The sequence below is a fragment of the Hippopotamus amphibius genome, chromosome 7, assembly GCF_030028045.1.
Source record: "Hippopotamus amphibius kiboko isolate mHipAmp2 chromosome 7, mHipAmp2.hap2, whole genome shotgun sequence".
Taxonomy (NCBI): Eukaryota; Metazoa; Chordata; class Mammalia; order Artiodactyla; family Hippopotamidae; genus Hippopotamus; species Hippopotamus amphibius.
The window spans coordinates 29,197,701-29,218,342 of NC_080192.1; the positions used below are offsets into that span (position 1 = coordinate 29,197,701).

At 35.4% G+C, this 20,642-nt stretch overlaps 1 protein-coding gene across 1 annotated transcript in view; it reads left to right on the top strand.

Moving 5' to 3' along the window:
* The first annotated feature begins 2,131 nt into the window (after positions 1–2,131).
* Positions 2,132–20,642, top strand: part of EPYC (epiphycan) — a 36,088-nt gene continuing 17,577 nt past the window's right edge. Inside the window, exon 1 of the mRNA XM_057741050.1 lies at positions 2,132–2,296. Within this exon, the coding sequence (XP_057597033.1) occupies positions 2,132–2,296 (165 nt within the window). The remainder of the gene's footprint in view (positions 2,297–20,642) is intronic.

Below are 20,642 nucleotides of genomic sequence, written 5' to 3' on the forward strand. Positions count from 1 at the left end.
AATAGCCATGACAAATGCCAATAAAATTATAGTAGTTTCCAATATATTCCTTAAATCAGGTGCCCTGACACAGAACACTTTCTTTGCCAGTATCGACAGGCACTATTGATTGTTATTGATTGAAATACTATGCAAAAGAAGAAAATAAGATTTCAGGTGTTTAAAATATACCAATGATTATATTTCAATTTTCCATTTACAGTGTCTTTTTAAGCTATATCTTTTAAAGTTTTATATAAGTATATGCTATTAAAGTGTCATTAAATGGTGTGAAGTGGACTATAAGTTCAAAGTTTCAACAAAGACATTATATTAAATACTCAGGTAAGTGTTCGAAGGAAGGAACATGCCTTTTTAAACTACACATGGATATGTGTTCCTCATATTTCTAAGGTTCACAGACTGCCTTATTGATGCTGACTTCAGGGGATGTATCAAATACAAGTAAACTCTATTATGCAGACATATATAATCAAATATAGAGCATGAAGTGAGAAAAAGAATAAGCAAGTGCATAATTTTTTTGAACAATGAAAGTTGCCAGAACTGTACAGGGAAAATATATAGTTTTGGGGTTAGTGGTGGCCCACTGTTAATGCTTCCCACCTGAATATGGGAGAATGGTTCCTGAAAGATTTGCAAATCACACTGTTTTATTAAGTAGGGCGTTATTGGTAATTACATAGAACCGTTCCAAATCTGAGATCCTGCAAAGACCTCTGCAAAGGCAAGTAAAATAGAGGCTTAGTTTACCCAGTGTGAATAAAAAATTTATTTGAAGAAAGCATAGGAGGGGATTAAAAGGAGCTCCTTGTACTACTTCTTATTCTCAGAGGAATTTCATATCCTTCTGCCTAAACCTGCTTCATAAAGACTTTCTTTCAAGTAACTGAAGGTCAGTTTGTCTCCAGTACATTCAAATTTAAAAGTAGTATTTACCATGAATTCCTTTTTATATACTGTTCTTAAAGTAAACCCAAGAAGTATATCCAAAATACAAAACCTTTAAAATTAGACATGCTTGATAAAAAGTTTTACAGATACTTTGCTTCTTCAGTAAATGATCACTAGGTAACACTTTCGAGAGGCCTAATTTAAATGTTTAAAATTAAACAAGAGATTTCTTCTAAACGAAAATTATTTAAAGGAGTACATACAGAATTAAAATAATTAAAATTATAAGATCTTGACTGAATCCCTCAAAAGCATGATGTGATCATGGAAACCAAGAATTGTGTTTATTAAAGAATTACAGAAAAAAAGGTTGCTTTAATCTCATGTGTGTGCAAATCCTCCTCTAAGGAAATCTTGCTAAATGTTGACTTTTAGACGTGTATTCCTATTGATTCTGAGTTTAAACTTCAGATAGCCATTAAGAATTGAAATAAAACACTAAGGACTAAAGGAAAACAATAATTTTCTTGCCTGCTCCATTTAGTTATGAACAAGTTTTGAAAATATTGCATGAAATATTAATTTTATGTATGTAAATATTAAATTATGTGTGTATTGATGGCACCCAGAGGCAACAAAAAAGTAAAAGGAAAGAAAATCTTCATTATTTTGTCTGGAAACAGCCCTAGGCTTAAATGTACAAGAAACAGTCTCAGTTGTATTACTAGCCAACTCTGTCTTGGTTTCCTCATTTGCAAAATGGTGTGACAGTTATAGGGATTATCACCATCACCATCACCATCGCCTTCACCGTCACCATCACCATCACTGTCATCCCTACATCCCAGAGTTGATGAAAGAATCTTAATGCTTAGTAAGTTGTATACCTCTTAGATAATGTGAAAGCTTTTGTGAATAAGTATATCACAATCTTTCTGCATCCCATTTTCCCCGTTTCTCTATAAAATAAAATCAATTTCACCATAATTACAATATCTACTGTAAAATTGTGGATAGGTTTGTGAATTAATTTGAACATCTGGCATCAATAGTCCTCAGAAGCCACACAATTTCATGTGCTGTGTTTATAAATTATCCATGGAAAGAAAGCTACCAGCTTGAGTTTTTTCAGTACTGACAGTGATTTCTCTCTCCTATTTAATGAAAACTATTCATTAGTTATTATCAATTAAATATTTATGTGTTTTAATATTTTATGATTAGGAAAGTCTGAAAAATGAAAATGTTAGCAAGACTCGTTCTTGGACTTGTCATCTTGGATGCTGCTGTGACTGCCCCAACTCTAGAATCCATCAACTATGACTCAGAAACCTACGATGCCACCTTAGAAGACCTGGAAAATCTATACAACTATGAAAACATACCAGTGGGTCAAGCTGAGGTATGTTTGGGAAGTTTGAAGTAAAGAAAAAAGATTAAAGTGAGATTACAATGTGAGATTAAAAAATGAGGTTAAAATGTAATAGAAGAAAACAAACAATTCAAAAAAAAAGGACAATGATTTGAAACGTTACTGTATTCCAAGTGCAAATAAGCTTTCCTAAATGACTGATTACCCTCAGCAGTAATGTAGGCATTAGCAAGGTCATAGACCATGACCTAAATCTGATATGACATGTTCCTAATTAAATGGTAGGCTTTTTACATAACAAAGGATACAGACTAATTTTTCTGAATCAGAAAACAAGCAGACCTTGAAATGGTGGAGTATATGAATGTACAACATTGACAAAAACTAATTAAGTACAAATAAAACCAAAAGGGAAATGATATCACCTTTACAGGATCAGAACTTATTTGGGGCAGTCATTCAAGCATAAATCTTAGAATAACTACTTTTGATAACTAGGAAAATGAAACATTTAGACAAAAGCATGTATTTAAATCGTATGGGACTTAGAGACATCTTTATTAAGATAGTAAACATTCTCATTCTTGTTTATGTTCCCTTATAAAATACAAGAATTAGATTTTCACAGTATGATAATTTTCATGTCCCCCCCCCATTCTTTTCCTTTCTCTCTTTTGCCCTCTGTCTTTCTCTGTCTCTCTTTCTCTCTCTTCCCCTCTTTTTAGTAGTTGCAGACTTGACAGCAGGCCACTTTTCTTCTGAACATTTTGTTATGACTCTGTTTTTAAGTCTTTATTAATATTCACTGTTTGATTTATTTCACTGTGTGGCTTCTATTATGTGAAGGGGATTTTCTGTTGAGAATTTATAGTCATTAACACCCATCTTGCTATATGTGATCTCTGAGTCTCTAATCTAATGCATCAATGTAGAGTACAAGAAGAAAGCTTTTCATTGCTTAACTCATCTGCCCTGCTCCTTTTTCCATCTTGAATATATATTAAAAAAAAAAAAAAACCTCAGTGCATATCTGCAGTTATCTATCAAAGTAAATATTTTAATTTGAACTTATTTGTCATTCTTCCAAAAAATATTGCATAGGATTGGTGATTACCATAGTAAATTCTTATTTTAAGTAGGGCTGGGGAATTTGGATTTCAGGCATTTTTTATTCACTTCAGAAGACCAAATGTATCATAGAGGGACCAATATTTGAGACCAAGCCTGCCCTAGGCAAAATTGTGAAGGAAGTGCACGTTATCTGCAGACTGCTTTTAAGCTCTTCCTTGCTGTCAAGATCCTTTTGTTGCCCAGGAGGCCATAGACATTCTCATGAGAGTCGGAAGTTCTCCCTGCCATCAAGGAAAATTATGATTATATGTATATACATATATGATTATATATATATATATATATATATATACACACACACCTAAATAAAGATGATTTACTATACAACCTTTCCTCAGTATTTGCTTATTCTGGAATAGCAACCTTCCTGTAAGGTACTGAATATGTGGCATTGTATCCTTACACACCCTAGCCCTTACTTCATGTAAACATTTCTAATTTTCATACTGGCCTAGCCAGGCTCAGAAACCTTAACACCTGAGGGTTCCAGAGAACCACTGATAACTCTTTGCAGGTGATTGAAATATGCAAGTCAGCCCTGAGTTAACAGTCCTTTGAGGTGAAGTCATCATCAGAAAACTGGTTTTAAGTAGATGATAGATATAGATATGGATATGGATATAGATATACATGTGCTATAATGAAACTATAACACATTTGAAAACATAAACTATACACAATTTTTTAAAGATATTTACGAAGTTGGTCCAGTAGCAAAAAATCAATCAACCAACTTATCCACCACCTACCAGAAAAAAATCCAAAAACAAAGAAAACCAGCATGATAAAGTAAATAAGATGACATGAGGAACAAAATTCAGAACTTTAGCTCAGATCTTAACAACTTATTACCATAAATTTCTTTGCAAACAACTAGCATATAATTCCCTATGGGAAAAAGAAATAAAACCAATACTTCCAGTCATGTGAATGGATTCTAGAATTTGGTTAACATAGCAGGAATTTCTTGAAATCAGCCTTGGAAGTTCAGATTCTGGAAGATCAAATAAACTTATTTACCTCATCTTCATAAATTAAAGGCAGTGGTTCCACATGTTCTTGATCTTATGTGACACTTTTTTAGTGAACACTGATAACACAACCCTATAGGGTACAGTTGATGAAAAAGTTCATGGTAAATGATAGATAATCATGGAAAAAGGTAATTGCAAATATTTCTGTTTTTGAAGATGATATGCAACAATAGTATTTCAGACTGATGACTTACGTGATTTCTGTTGATCTAGAATATCCAGGGTCCACTGGATACTATGTTAGAAAAAGAGTTTGGCCCAGCAATTCCATCATAATGTTCTACATATCCAGTGGATAAATTTGCTGGTATAGCATAGAGTTGTTGCAGTTTTTATTGAGCTTTCATTTTACTTTAATGAGATGAATAGGAACTGGTTATAAGCCGTAAGACCAAAACGCAGATGTTTTGCTTCCTGGTGAATAATAGCTAACCTTGAGCGCTTATTATGTGTCAGTACTGTTCCAGGAATATCACATGTACTATCTCATTTATTCCTCCCAACAAAATGATGGAGTACCATTATTCTTCCCATTGAATAGATGAGGATATTGAGACAAAGAGCAGTTAGGGAACTTGACTAAGATTACAGTTATTCATAATATATAATCATAGTGATATTCTCACATCAGAAAAGAATTTCCAACAGACTAATACAAGATGGTTTTTTCCTCCCTCCATTTTTTACCACTTTCTAATTGTCCTTTTAACTTGAACAGGCTTTGGTTGAACTGAATGCCAGATGCATTCTATACTGCACTCTTAGAAAGAAAAATATTCTTCTATGGGTGCATAATGTGAACTAGAAGTAACCTTTATAGACAACTGACAGTTATCTAATTACTCTAAGAAGAAATGGCTTAAGACAACTACTTCAAAGAATAACTGTGAATAGGTATGTGCAAACATATATCTAAGTTATGAGCAATAACCGGAATATATATATACATGGGAGTCTAGGATCCAGGGAAACATTTCCTTAAAGGGTTCACAAAAAAAAACTAAATAGTTCAAAATTTTGTATTCTTTGAGTGGCTTAAGTTGAGAGTATGTTTTTGACCAAGGCAGGTATTTGGTGTTTCCATTTTCATGATATAGTTTTTGGGTTATTGATTGTCCATTTCTCTTAGGTCTAAACAAACATTGGACCTGACCACGAGTCATTTATTTTGCCCAGAAAAGTACTCAGTGGCTATATTAATATTTATGGAGGTTCTGCTGAAAGATATGAACTTCCATTGCTCCAGGAAATTTTCCTTGGCTCCATCCAGATCCTTAGACTTCTCCTCATCTCTATCACATTATTTAGTCATACATAATTGCTTCTACTTAATTGAGCCTGCACTGTTCCTTCACCTTCAGTAAATGCCAGAAATGTAATACTACGTGGTCCCATGAAGCCCTTGATTGTATTTGCTGTAGGATGTGGTGGAGGAGGGGGGGCATTTATAACACCACACAATGCTCTTTCATGAGGATGTGGCAGAAAAATTTCTCTCAGGCCTCAGTGTCAGAACAGGTTGTAATTTTTAAGAAATTTGTGTATTTTCTGGGCCATACATCTTATAACTAAGTGCGCTTGTCATTTTTCTCAGAAAACTGGATCTTAATTTTTGCCTCATTCTTCCCTGGTTTCGTATTATTTCCCATACCTTTATTTTCCTGTCATCCTGATCTCCTCATGGAGATTTTTTTGAACTATTACCATACGTGCTTTAAAAACTGCCTTATATACTTTCTGGAATGAGATAAGGTATGCATTCATAAGTAAATAACATTAACAACTATTAAAAAATCAGTAATAATTGGCCAATAAGAAATTTCTTGAATGAGGAATGCTTTTCTTGCTATTACTCTCCATTAATCTTAAAATTAAGGCCAATCTTTCTCTTTCACAGGAAGAACAAGTGGCTAGATTGTTTAAAATTATCCCTATCAAGAAAACTGCTATTGAAATAAATACATTCCACTTCAAAAATAGCATTTATAGATGAAGAAGCTATAAGCTTCATCAAAGGAATGAAAATTAAATTTAGTGAAGTTATAGGAATGGGAGACAACGCAGTGAAGGCAGCTGTATCAATTAACAATGATTTTTTTTCTCTTGTCATAACAGGGTGTTATGCAAAAAAAAATTTAGAATATATGTTGATGGTCTGTAACACCTGAAACTGCTTAAATAGAATCAAACTAATTTGGGACTACTTATAGAAATCAGCATCCACTTTAGATAATGATATATAAGGAGGATCTTAAAATTAGGTTACCTAAGTAAAATAAATTGGTACAGAAATCTGTTAATGCTAGAGGATAGTTTGTCTCAAAACTCATCTTTATATTTTCTGAACAGAAAGTAATTAAATTAGAAATATTTCTATAATTTATTTCCCCTGGTGAAAAAGGCATACAGTACTTTTATCTTTACATTTGGAATTACGTCTCACTTTGGCCAATTTATACAATATGTTTTAAAGTTTCAAACATATGATTGGCATATAAAATACCTCTTATTTATTATCTGTACTCTGGCTATAGAATATACAGAAGTTTTAATATAACGGGAGTGTGGATAATTTTAGACTCGCCCTCTTACACAGGTAGAAAGGTAAAGTCAGTGATTTCATCTCTTTGAAGTAGCAACACTTAAGTCTATACCCACTAGTTTTTTTTTTCCTTTGTGTACTTACTATTATTGAGGACAAAAATAATAAAATGTCATATGTGGTTTTCTAAAAAATAAAAAAAAAATACCTCTTATTGGAAGAAGTAACTTGTTAAAGTGTCAGTCAGCCTGAAGTAAATATTCTTTTCAGGATATGGTAAAAAATAAAAGCTAATCTTTCTCTTTATCCTCCCTTTTCACCAAAGATGCTCTGGAGGATGAGAGGAAAGAATTTTGCTGGTGATCTTTTAATACAGTTGTCTGATTGACTTTCCATATGCTTATTTCAAAAGCAGCATTAAACCATTTGATTCTTATTTTAAGCTATTTTAAAACCTTAAAAAAATGTGGCAATAAAATGTACAATCATGCAGGCTCACAGGAAAAAAAAATCGCTGATAGTATTTGCCAGTGATTTGTTTGTGTTTGTATCTGTATTATACATTATTTATGAGACCACAAGTAGTTAATTATCATAACTGTCCCTTGAAATAAGATATTATTATTACTATTGTTATTAAGAACAACTGAGGATCAGAATATTGCCCAAGGTTATTCAACTAGTAAATTTCAGAGTAAAATTTAAATCAGATTCTTTTAATGCCAAACTAGAGAGACCCTGGCATTAAAACCTCCATTATTGTTCTGCTCCTTCTCTTTCATCTTTACTTCTTTCAGCTGTAACCAATACTGACGTTTATTTTCTCTGAAATTAAGTAATTTGATTATTAGGAATCAGAAAACAAAATTTCAAGTGATTGCAATTAACACACTATCTAAGGATCTCTCTTAGCTGTCAAAGCATTTAAAGGAGAGAAGGAAAGGTGATCCTTCTGAACTGAAAGCAGCTTTGTCAAAAATATGCAGACTGAGCGATCTTTGCCAAACACATTTCTTTCCTCATTCATTTTCAAGATAAAGTAGAAAATAAGATACAGCTTTCATTGCCAGTGTTCATGGTCACATTCTTTTAGATAATTAATATGAATCACTTAAATCAATTTGAGCCCCAGACTTATGCTTAGGGCAGAATTGCATCGCACTTAGCATACCTACAGGCCAGCATGTGGAGCCTACAAGAATATTCCTTAGCAACTCAGGCTGAATGGCCCAGGGCCTTTTAACATGTTTGGAAACCAATTTTCGATATCCTGGTGACAACAAAGAACGCTTTCAAGACTGAGTATCGATTGGTGGGATACTTTGGGAGAAAGATAAATTGAAAATTCTGTTTTATTTTACAAAAATCTTACTTGGCGCTAGAGGAAAAATCCAAATAACACTCTGGATTTCGCAGGCTTTAATGAAAAAGGGAGATGGGCCTGCACTTTAAATGTTATGTGCTGAGGAGCTGCGCTTATTGGTTAGGTATAGACTGGCAGAGTGGGCACCCTAAACTAAGCAAATCAACAGAAGAGGGCATTTGCTTCTCAGTCTGGCTTTGCCTGGGCACTTAAATCATTACCACCCACAAGACACAAAATGGTGGGAGACACCACTAGCTGTGGGTGTTGCTCGTGTGTACACCTGATTCATCCTTGAGAGGCAGTTTTTCACAGTGTTGAGTGACAGTCTCCTCGTGTGTGAGTCCCAAGTCTGTCACAGCAACAGTGTGGCCGTGGACAGTCATACAACCCCTATGAGCCTCAGCTTCTTATTTATAAGATACCTCAAGAGAATTAAATTCCAAAACTTAATGGTTTAACACAGAGTCTGGCACATAACAAATGTTCAATAAAGGTTACCTTTACCATGGAATCAGTCATTTAATCAACAGCCACGGACGCTTATGTACTGGTGACCAGAGAAGCCTTCATGGAAGGGATGGGATTTGTGCTGTAATGAAGACTAACTCTACTGGGCAGGGGTTCACTTTACATCCACTTACCAATCTCTTGCTGAGAGCCAGGAATAGACGCAGGTAAACCAGACCAAGTCTCTCCCTGTCCCTCAGTATCCCTCAGTCTAGTCATCTTATCAACACACAGTTTCAACAAAATAAAGGAAAAAATAAGTATAAATACGATCCGTAGGGAATCTACTGGGACATAAGGTTTCCATGAGTTTAGTCACAAAATATATACATATGCTGAGAAGTTAGGTCTCCAAATCTGTCATCAGTCATAGACCGGACGGAAAAATGTGAGATATAAATTATTTTACTCATATGTTTGTCTACCACCTTTTTGGAACAGTATGTAAGTCTACTTACATGAATAAATGCTATAATGAATACAGAAATACATATATAAATATATAATACATATAAATATAGATAAAATTAGATTAAATATAAATTATATACAATATCTCATAAAATAGTTTATAATATATATGATATAGAGTATATTGTATTATATTCTCTACAATATCACATCTTATAGCATATATCATTACTTATGTGTTATATTACATCATGGTATAAAAATATAAATTAAGGAGTGCGGCAAGGAAAAATTAATAGTTGAGAAAATAATATGAAGCCAGGGGCCAAGTACATTATTGAAAATACATACTATTTTGTATTATGATGCATATAGATGCATATAATGTTGAAGTTTTCTGGGCAATAGTGTTAGGTTTTAAGAAACCTCATACATGCTCCTGCTATGCCTACCTATTTAGAATCAACTGAGAGACAGAAATGGGACTCAGGCAAATAGAGTTCAAAACATCCCCTTTATTACTGATAGAGGCTAGGTTGTAATATATGACTTAGGTGTGAAGCAACTATGGGCTTCTTAATACAAAACTTCAGAAATAGACTAGGTTATCAGTCACAGGCAATGCCGGTCAAGCAGAGGCCTCAGAAAACAGTAAACCTTAGTGCATGCACGGAGGAGCGAACCAGAACCTGTGCTCCCTTCAGACAGGCAACTTTCCCTAAAAAAGAAGATGAACCACTCAGACAGAGCTCCTCCTCCCACTCACCAACTACCCTGGTCTTTCTTCCTCCTGTAAGAGGAGTGAGTAAAGGGCCCACAGAGGATGTACCCAATCCCCAACAAAGTGGCCTCTCAAGCCATCAGCCTTAGCCGTGAAGTTCAATATAGCTCTCCATGTCAAGAGAGAAAAGCAGCCCATTTCTTAGGACAGTCACTCCTACCTTCTTGAGGCCTGCCCTCATGCCAACCAGCACTCTTAGATGTCCTCTGGAAGTCTGTAGATTTTGATCCCAGAAAACTCTGAAGTGGATCCAAGAACATCAGTGAAATGATCTCAAAGGCCTCTCTGTACCTAAGATTGAAATTTCACTCTCAGTTCCATGTTCTGCCTCAAATTATATCAAGCCACATTATCTAATAACAGAGTTTATGAGAGTTTCTGTAATGAAATGAAATGCTAAGTAAATACACTCCAATAAGACAATTTCAGAAACACAGAAGACATAGATGAGCATACAGCTCTCCTACCTCTATAAAGTTTTTGAGGAAAAATTAAAAATTGCACATTAATGTCTCTTGCATATTAAAGTCTAAACTTGTTTAAATCCAAAGATATTACAAAGTCAGAATTACATGTCTTGTGATTTAAAAGTCCAAAGAATATGCAGTCCAGAATCCCCTTTTTCAATTTCTTTTGCTTTATCCCAGATAGATGAATTCTTTTCGCTTGGGTCAAGCTGGCTTCTTTCAGTAACCACAACCTAAGTGGACTCTACTAGATACAGATATAGCTCTTCAGAGGCTATATATAAATAAATTGCTATTCGTTCATTGCCAAGTATCCCATGACCTTGATATTTAAAGAGAGTGAAGCATTACTCGCACATACAATATTATCACATTATGGACCCTAACCCGCATCAAATGTTAAAAAACAAGTTAACCCTGAGTCCCTAAAATAGTTATTCTAGGCAAAAGTATATCCCCCAAACTAGTACATACTGTTGCCAGAGACCAAGAAGAGAGTTGATGGTACCTGAGAAGTTGGAAGATGGAAGAAATTTGGTTTAACCTCATCCAGATGTTGTTGGTCAGCTTATGTTCTTTGCCTCTAGTCTGCAAAGTTTGAGCTCAAGTACAATTGGGAGAAGTCTCTCACCATGAGTTAAATTATGGCCCTGTTTTACCATTATTAGAGCAGCTGTTCTCAAAGCATCAGCATCTCCTGGGAGCTGGTCAGGAACGCTAATTCTCACATCCCACTCCAGATCTAAAGAATCAGAAATTCTAGAGAGGAGCCCAGTGATCAGTGATTTAACAAACCCTCCAGGTCATTCTGATGCACCTATGGTATGAGCAGCATTGAACTAGAAAACATCCTCAAACATAATGTCTCTTCTCTCAGAGTATCATTGGAGATATTCCCATTTCTTAGCACAGATTTTTACATCCTGTTTTCTAGCACAGGTGATTGACGGCAAGCTCAATCACCAGGTCCGTCTTAAGCATCTCTTTCTTTCTGCATACTCAAAGCCTTTGAATTCCCATTTTCCTGCAAAGCCCTGGTTTTCTGGTACCTGGTGTTGCACTGAGTTTGTGTTCTGTCAAGTGACACTGTTGTAAGCAAGGATTTTCAGTCAGGGGTTTTTCTAGTCTGGAAGCTATGTGTTGGGCTTCCTAGGTGGCGCAGTGGTTAAGAGTCCGCCTGCCAATGGAAGCGATGTGCCCCAGATGTCTTTACTCTTGCTTCAGGCTGTGGAATTCAAGCAATCCTCCTCCGAGAGAGTTTCCACCTCTTCCCCATGTGTTGTGTTCTGTTTTGTTCTGTTTTGTTTTGTTTTGTATTTCAGCTGGAGAATCAACCATTCCTGAACTGAAACTGCTGTTGATGTTTCTGATCCCTATGGCCCTTGGGAGGCTAGTCAAAAACAATCCTTCTACCATATTCTCGTCAACACTTAACTCAACATTACAAAGTTCCAGGACTTAATTAGCATTTCTGTCTCCCACATCTTATTCTGTGGAATTAATTTCCCTTTTAGTGTAGTGGTTCTCGACCTTGTCTATATATTTGAATCACCTCTAGAGTTTTAAAACATTCTAATACCTAGACCACACCCTAGACTGTTAAAACCAGAATCTCTGGGGGTAGAACACAGATAGGTACTTGATGTCCCTCAGCTATTCTTTTAGTGTGTCAGTTACTATTTTTTTAACCAGTTTAATATGCTTTTTAATTTGGTCCCTTTACTTCTTTGGTACTGTGTGCTAAATGAGAATCTTTTTCTCTTTTCTTTCTGGTCCAGACTTTTGTTTTTCTGATAGAGTCCTCCAGATTTTGTCTTGTGGCATCTTCCATAGAGATGTTAAAAAATCAGTAAGTTATAAATCTGCCAAAAGTAACAATGTTCAAAAATTTTTTGGAAACCTTCACATTTCTGAGTTAGGTAATCCTATCCTGGACATGTTCTCCCACCATACTAATTTCTAACCCCAGACTGGACCTGACCTCTTATTGTCCTGCCTAGCCTTTTTTTTTAAATGCCAAATTTTCATCAGATCCTCCCTAATTCCACAAATGTCTCATTCTAACACTCCTATGCCAAGTTATGGTAAACCTTGTCTCGAGTTTGCTAGGAATAGACAGGCTTACACTGTTAAGGTACACACACACACACACAATGAAATAATTCAAGAATTACTGCTTGGTAATGTTGTCATCCATCAGGTCGTACAATTATTGGCTTGTGATATCCGTGTACTCCATATGAGATGCAGATAGGTGGGCCTCCAAGGATAATCACAGTGACAGCATGTCAATATCTTTGCTAACATTCAATGTGGGCTTTAAGGAGGTAAATGGTATATTTGCAAATATATTAAACACTCCATTTCTTAATGCATATAAGGAGAAAACCAAATAAAATATATCTAAAAGATACTGAGGACAGATCAACTCTTTTTTTTAAGTGTGTTTTCTCTGGAGTTATGATATCAAAACTCTGACCAAAGACATAAACATGAAAGAAATCAAATACAGAACATTTAAGATAAAAATCCTTCACTATAGCTATATTAAATGTATAATATATGAAGAAAGGAAACTGAAGGGGATCCATACATTTTGGTACTGAGATTTAAAAGGAAGATCATAGAGTCAAATATTGCCAAAGCCAATTAACTGCTATTCAGCAGGCTTCTCCTATTGGCAGGATGATTTCTATCATGTTAATGACTGCAGAAACTTAGTGACAAGTCAACACATTTAAGGATTCTGAACGCTTGAAAGACAACCCTTCCTTTACCTTATGCTATTATAGAGCTGATATACCCAGGGTCCTCTGTTCTGGTTTCACAAACTTTTGATTACAATGAGGCCTCCAAGTGAGGCTACAGAGACTATAGAGAACATATTGGTGGCAATAACAGGGTTCAGATTAGCATTCTGGTTTAGTATAGTCTTTTGAATTTGTTTAAAGTAATTCTGCCCCTGAGAGATAAAGTCAGGTTTCTAAATGTGTAAAATTTTTCAAGGCTTTACCAGTGATCCTGCACAATAGAAAAAAATTTAATGAAATAACTCTCTATTTTGAAGGCAATTGGCTATTAGCTGCTCCTCCCTGGGACATCCTCTGAAATGCACATATTTTATATTTTCCTATTCAAAATGTCTATAACTACCTCTGATAATATAAACACCATCATCATCATCAGCATGATGAAAAGCAGTTGTATGCAGACACGTCCTATATATGAAAAGGCACAGCCTGTTATACTTTGTGCCTCAATAAAGTCTGTGTTACAAGGAACAATTTGCTTTGTGTTAGGATGGGAAAGATTGAAACTTAAAAAAATACTAAATTACTCCATCATAAAATAAAGAGCTAGCGTTTGAAAGGTTCCAAATATCTTGGTCTTCAGTCCAACTTCTTTGTTTTCAATTACTGTGATTGACTCCCCCCCCCACCCCCATCCTCATGAGATTACTGATTTCAGCCTACATTAAATTGTCCTTCTGGCATCCTTACTTGGGGAACAAGGGCAGTAAGGCAAAAGGGAATATGAACTGACTTTGCTATTAGATAATGTTTCTACAGCCTTTGCCAAAGTTCCCTACCAATATTATTTGGAGACATTCAATTAGACCTAGGTGATACATTCTGTGAGAACTAAGATATCGGAAACCTGTTAAGTTTCTGGAGCCTAAGGGGATGATGGTGAACGAAGGCCTGAATAAACTGGGATAAAGCTGAAGTAAAAAACATCTTTCTGGCAAATAAAAATGAAATATGGCCATTTGCTGGCAACAAGAAAAGGAAATGAGAAAATAAACATGTGAACAAAGAAAAAAATGCTGAGGTCCCAGAAGAGACACAGACTAGAGAGGGTATGATTAAGTGGAACCTTTAAATCATCAGCTTTTGTTTCCTTTGCATTAAATTTTTCACTTAAACACTGCATTGAATACAAAGAAGCATTACCATTTAGAGTTATCTATGAAGAATAACCACATATTAGGATAGATTAAAAGAAAAGAAAGCATTTACATATTTTCTTCAATACATATATAATATCTTAGCAAGTCACCATCAAATGTTATGATTATTATATGCTATTTTGATTAAACAAAAAGCTATTAACTAATTTTGATTTTGACTTGCAGATATTTATTCCCTATATAGATTTATTAATTTTGACTTAATAAAATACTGATGTGAAAATAAATTGAAACAATGGTGAATTCACTAAAATTCAATAATGTAATATTTCAGTAAGCACTACACCAAATAACCAAGATGAAAAAAAGTAGCTTGTAAAAGAGAAATTAGACAGGATAGAAAGACAAAAAATGTGCACTTATTTTTTCTAATGTCAATGATATGCGCTAGATAGCTCAACCCCCAAAATATTAAAAACCGTTCCGTCAGTTTAATTAGGAAACACATAAGAAAACAAAAATTGAAAAGGTCTATATTAGGGCATGTTACATCAGCAGCTGTAACAAACAATTCAAAATCCCAATGGCTTAACACAATAAAAATTTATATCTTGCTGACATGACTACCCAATGAAGGTCAAGGGGTTTACTGTCTCCCAAGTAGTTATTCAGGGATTCGAACATCTTTCATGCTAGAACGTCATCATCCTCACCTTTGGACTTCAAAGTCACAGTGGATCCTCTGTTGACAAATTAAGGGAAGAGAAGGAATCCGAAGAAAGTATGCACACTCTTCACTGATTTCCACCAGATGTTGCACATGACTTTCTCTCCCTGTCAGTTGGCCAGAACTAGCTACATGACCCGATCTAGAGTCAAAGAAAGTGAAAATTTTATTTTGGCCGAATGCCCAGGAGGAAAATGAAATGATTTGGTGAGTATGTGTAATTGTCTTAGCCATCATGCTTAACCAGACTACAGTTCCATTCTACATAATACTTATTTCTCACAAAAGTGAGAGAAAATTATATAAATGCTGCTTGAATTTTACACTCTACCTACATCAGTGTTATGTGATATTTTATACTTGTCAATTTCAGGGAAAGACTGATTGGCTGCCAAGTGCTCCCACAGGGCAACGTGGCCTTGGTAGGGTGTTCAGCCTTCAGGTTCAGCAACTGACCAGCATAATCAGTCATGGTCACATCTGATGGTAGGCTGATAAATGACACCAAGGAAAAAAATCATACGAGGCTTTAACAATGTATAAGAAAGTCCATTTATGAATTTGCAATGTGAAGTCATTTTCCTATCCAGAGCTCTTCTTTCCCAGAATGAAGATATTTCAGAAGTTAGATTGTTCATCATGATTTTTTTTTTTTTTTGGCTGAGTACAGAATCAGTAAATATTAAGGAAGTTGTGCAGTTCTGTGGCAATAATAATCAGGTTCAAATCCTGGCCTTACTACACAGAAACTGTGTGACCTCAGGCAGTTTATTTAGCCCTCCCTCCTTCCATCCTCAGTTTACAAATCTCTTAAATGTACACAATTATTGGTACAGATTTTTATGTTTTATATATATATGACTATTTGACTAATATCTATTTCCCCATGAGGGTTAATGTTATATATCTTATTGTTTTTTCATCATTATATTTGTTGGCTTAAAACAACCATTTATTTAGCTCACAATTCTATAGTTCAGCAATTTGGGCTGTGCTATGCTTTTAGTTTGCACTGGGCTCACGCATAAATCTTCAACCAGCTGTTGGGTTGGTTTCGGGCTGGCTGCACTAGGTTGATCTCAGCTTACATGGCTTTACTCTACTCCGTGTGCTCTCTCATCTTTCAACAGGCTGAAGCCAGCTTGCTCATATGATGACGGGGCAGGGTTCCTAGAGAGCAAATGAAAACATGCGATATTTCTGGAGAACTACCCTCAAAACTGACACAACAATACATTCTGTTGACCGAAATAAATCAGAATGCCAGTCTAAATTCAAAATTCAAGGGATGAAAAATTACCCTCTACTTCTGGATTGTAGGAGTCGAAAAGTCATGTTGTGAAAGATCTAAGGAAGGGAATAATTGCAACAATCCAGAAAAAAAAATCTACCACAAAATCCATGGTGGATGTGCCAACAGAAGTACACAGAGCTCCGAGAGCCACCTGTCAAACGTTTGCCTAAGGCGCAAAGATCATAAGATGTTTCCTTGAGGAAGTAAGACTTGAACTAGGTCCGAGGGGCAGCTAAACAATTAATTACAAGAACATTTTTGGAAGTGTTGGATCTCTCTATTATCTTGATTGTGGTGATGGCATCACAAATGTTTGCATATATCCAAACTCATCACGTTGTACACATTAAATATGTGAAGTTCTTTGTATAGCCTTATACTTTCAATAAAGCTGCTAAAAAGAAGGCAAAAAAGAAAAAAGAAAAAAAGGTAGGAAGTGGAGAGAGTTCCAAGCAGAATGACTAGTGCATGCAAATATCCTATAGGAGAAGGAACCTGGAGAGTATAGGAAACTAAAGATAGCTAGTACAGCAAAAGAGAACTGGAAGGAGATGCAGTAAGGGGACACATGAAGGGCAAACCAAGCAGGACTCTGTGAGTTAAAGAATTTTAAATTTAATAATAATAGCAAACCTTTGTATGGCACTTATGTGTCAGACATTATTCTAAGTGTTTTATGTACATTAACATTTTCATCCTAGTGCAGCTGTACTATTTATATCAGGATTTTACAAATAGAGAAACTGAGGTTTAGGGAGGTAAAGTAACCTGCCTGAGGTCTCACAGCAAGACTAGATCCAATCTCATCTAGTCTGGATCCTTCCTCGTAATCAATGTGTTACAGTGCTTCTGCTAGGCCATGGCTCTGTTGGTTATCAAGAGCAATAAAAAGCCAGTGAAGGCTTTTAAACAGGGGTGGACATGATCAATTTTGTATTTCTAAGAGTTTATTCTCACTGCAGGGTGAACGTATAGTAGAGGAGATCCCAACTTCTGTAAGTAGACTATTATTGTATTTCAGGCAAGAGAACAAAGTAAGTTAGATTATGGTGATGGTAATAGGGAGAAAAAAATAATGGTATTTATAGATGTTTAGAAAATATTAAGGATGGGTAAAAGGAACAGTTGATCATAACCAAAGTGTAATGCTTGGCACAGGCATGCAGTCTGATTGATTAGATAATTATAAAGACTGGCGAACCCTCTGTCATTTACAAATTCACTTATTCATTTATTGATCCTTTCACTCGTTCATAAACATAGGAATCAAGTCTGAGTAACAAATTCTTTCATAGCATGATTTTCATCACACATATGTTGCATTTTCATTGAGTTCCTCATTGGAAACTTAGTGCAGATGAAGCACAGAGATGAAAAAATATTAAAATATCAAAACCCAAAATACATTAGGTTTTATTAATTCAAACACAACGCCTAACAGCAGCAAATGGTTTGTGACTGTTCTGAACAGATGTGAACAGCATGCTCAATAAGAGGTCTCTTCTGAAGGAATCAGTGGCAAGTTAGACAATTAGGAAGAAGTGTGGCTGCTGTTTCTGGATGTACTAATTTTTCATATTTTTACTGTGAAATTAAGACAAATTAAGTAGGATTAATGGTAGTAATATGGTTGTATAGATCATTTAGATGTGTTTTTGGCTAAGGGACATGGATTTGATTAAAACTTTTCTTTGGTGTTTTTGTTTTTTTTGTTTTGTTTTGTTTCTTAAGTCAATTTTTATTGGAGTATAGTTGATTTACAATGTTGTGTTAGTTTCTGCTGTACAGCAAAGTGAATCATTTATATATATACATACATTCACTCTTTTTTTAGATTCTTTTCCCATATAGGTCATTACAGAGTATTGAGTAGAGTTCCCTGTGCTATACAGTAGGTCCTTATTAGTTATCTATTTTATATATAGTAGTGTGTATATGTCAATCCTAATCTCCCAATTTATCACCTCCCCCTTATGTTATTGTTACTTACAATGGTGCTGGGTACTTTTATAGAAAGATTCTTCTATGGGCAAATTTGCCGACTATTGGAGAATAAAAGTCTCAAATCATTTCAGTATTATTAATAACAATATAAATATTGCCAGTAAAAGTCTGAGTACACCTAATCTGGTACAAAAAATGTACCTGACTCACTTTCTACTGAGAGTCCTTATTCCTCCAAGAGCAGAAACTTCATCTAAGACACCTGGGGTCATTTCAGCCCTGTCTTCCCTAAGATAGCATTGAGGTGCTGGGCTGCTTCCACGGAGTCAGGCTGTGCTGGGTGTGGAGGCTGAGGCCGGGTGAAGGACTCCTCTTGGCACTATTATCTCTCCAGCCTGACGTCTGCTGCGACCTCTCTCTACCCAAGTCACTGTCTGTGGGCTATGCATTTGTCATCTCTGGTAGAGAGATTCCTCTTTCATGGACATGGAAGGTGCTTTTAAACACAGTCTACCATGGCATCAATCATCTACAATTCCAAGGCCAGTAAATAAGAGGACAGAATGAGACAACCAACCAACTCAAGGATGTACCCTGCTGGTACTGGGTCAAGAAGATATGCAAGTGCAGTGATGACTAAGCTCAAGCTCACATGTGGGGGTGACCTTGTAGTGTGTTTTTAAACTTAGGGAAATATAATGATCAGATCAAAAATTCAATTCAGTAGGTGGCAAGTCATAGTAAAATAAGGTGGCAAAATAAAAAAAAGTGGAGAAAAACTCCAAAAGAATGAATATTTATATCAGAGGCTCAGTTATGTTTGCATTTGAGTGTTACCAATTGTAGCTTGAGAAAGGGAGGCAGGGATATTTTCTGGCCATTTGTGTTTATTACCAAATTTAGGTTTCTGCAGCATAAGCATAAAAGTCTGCCACATGGAGAGCCAGGTGGTCACGTTTCCCTGGCCTTATTTCTCTGCATGCATTGCCTCGTAACTTCATATCATAGTATGCAAGTTGTTAAAGAGCAAAAGAAGACAGAAGCCTAAATCACTTCTATTCTATTCAACAGTGAGAATAAATGGTGCAATGCAAAAGGCTCTCTAGGCACAGTACTTTGAGGTTACAGTTCTGTCATTTTTGTTGAACTGAAAAGGCATTCCTTTTCCTTGGTCTTAAAAGTTGTTCAACATTCACATTTTATTGCCAAGTAAGCATGAACAAACCAGTTTTTGATAAACACAAAAGCTGTTTTGCCTCATTACACTGAATGACAAGTGAGATCTTATAGCTTCACATCAAATCAGTGGAAAAACAATTATCTGTAAAAAGTATGTGCAAACATTTTTCTACAAAGCTAAAGATTCAAGGCAACGTGTCTGGAATGTGTTTCTCCCTTTAGGCTGCCTCCATTCCACGAAACATCTGTCTCAATTTCCGCTCTTCCCAGAGCCTCCTTTTGGTCTCTAAGCAAATCCATTCCTTCTGAATCTCCCTCCTTCTGACCCTGCAGATGGAAACCATATGTTTCTCCGTTTAAGAAAGTGTGCCCAATCTTCTCAAGCAGAGATATTTTGTAATATCTTCATGTATGACTTCCTAATGCACCAAATACACTGTAATTTGCTTTTGGTTTGTTTTCATGCTTTAAATGCATTAGCACATTCGTTGATTTTTCTCAGCAACATCTCTAAAATTAAGCATAGAGCTGTGAATTAGACATTTTTTGACAAGCAAAAATATTTATTACATCCAATAAGTACTTGTTGATCTCCTATTATGCTATAGCCTCAAGGTACAAAGATAGAAGACATAAAGTGTACTATCAAGTATGCCTGGGTTGGCAGAACACTGATAGAATCAAAACCATACAATGTAGGCAGGGCTGAAATGGAGAAACAACAGAAGCACAGAAGGAGACACAATCCAGAAAAGTAAACTGACAAGAAAAGTTTAGTGTTTCTTTAAAAGGATAGTTTTCATTTGTGAAGCAATGTGGTCAGCTGTATAACAGTGACATTAAATTATAAGTATCTTAAAATTTTATGGTTACCTGAAACATCTATCTAAAATATTCAGAAAATATCTAGCCTAATTATGTACTTAATTTTCCACATGAAAGTAATTAGCTTGCACATCATTTTGACATTAAATAAGCTGGAAAGTAATTTGTGTGTGTCTTGTTTTTTTAATAAAAGTACATAGAGAGGTTGGAAAGAATCAAGAGACCATATCAAGGTGATAAAGGAAAAATTTGGAATTT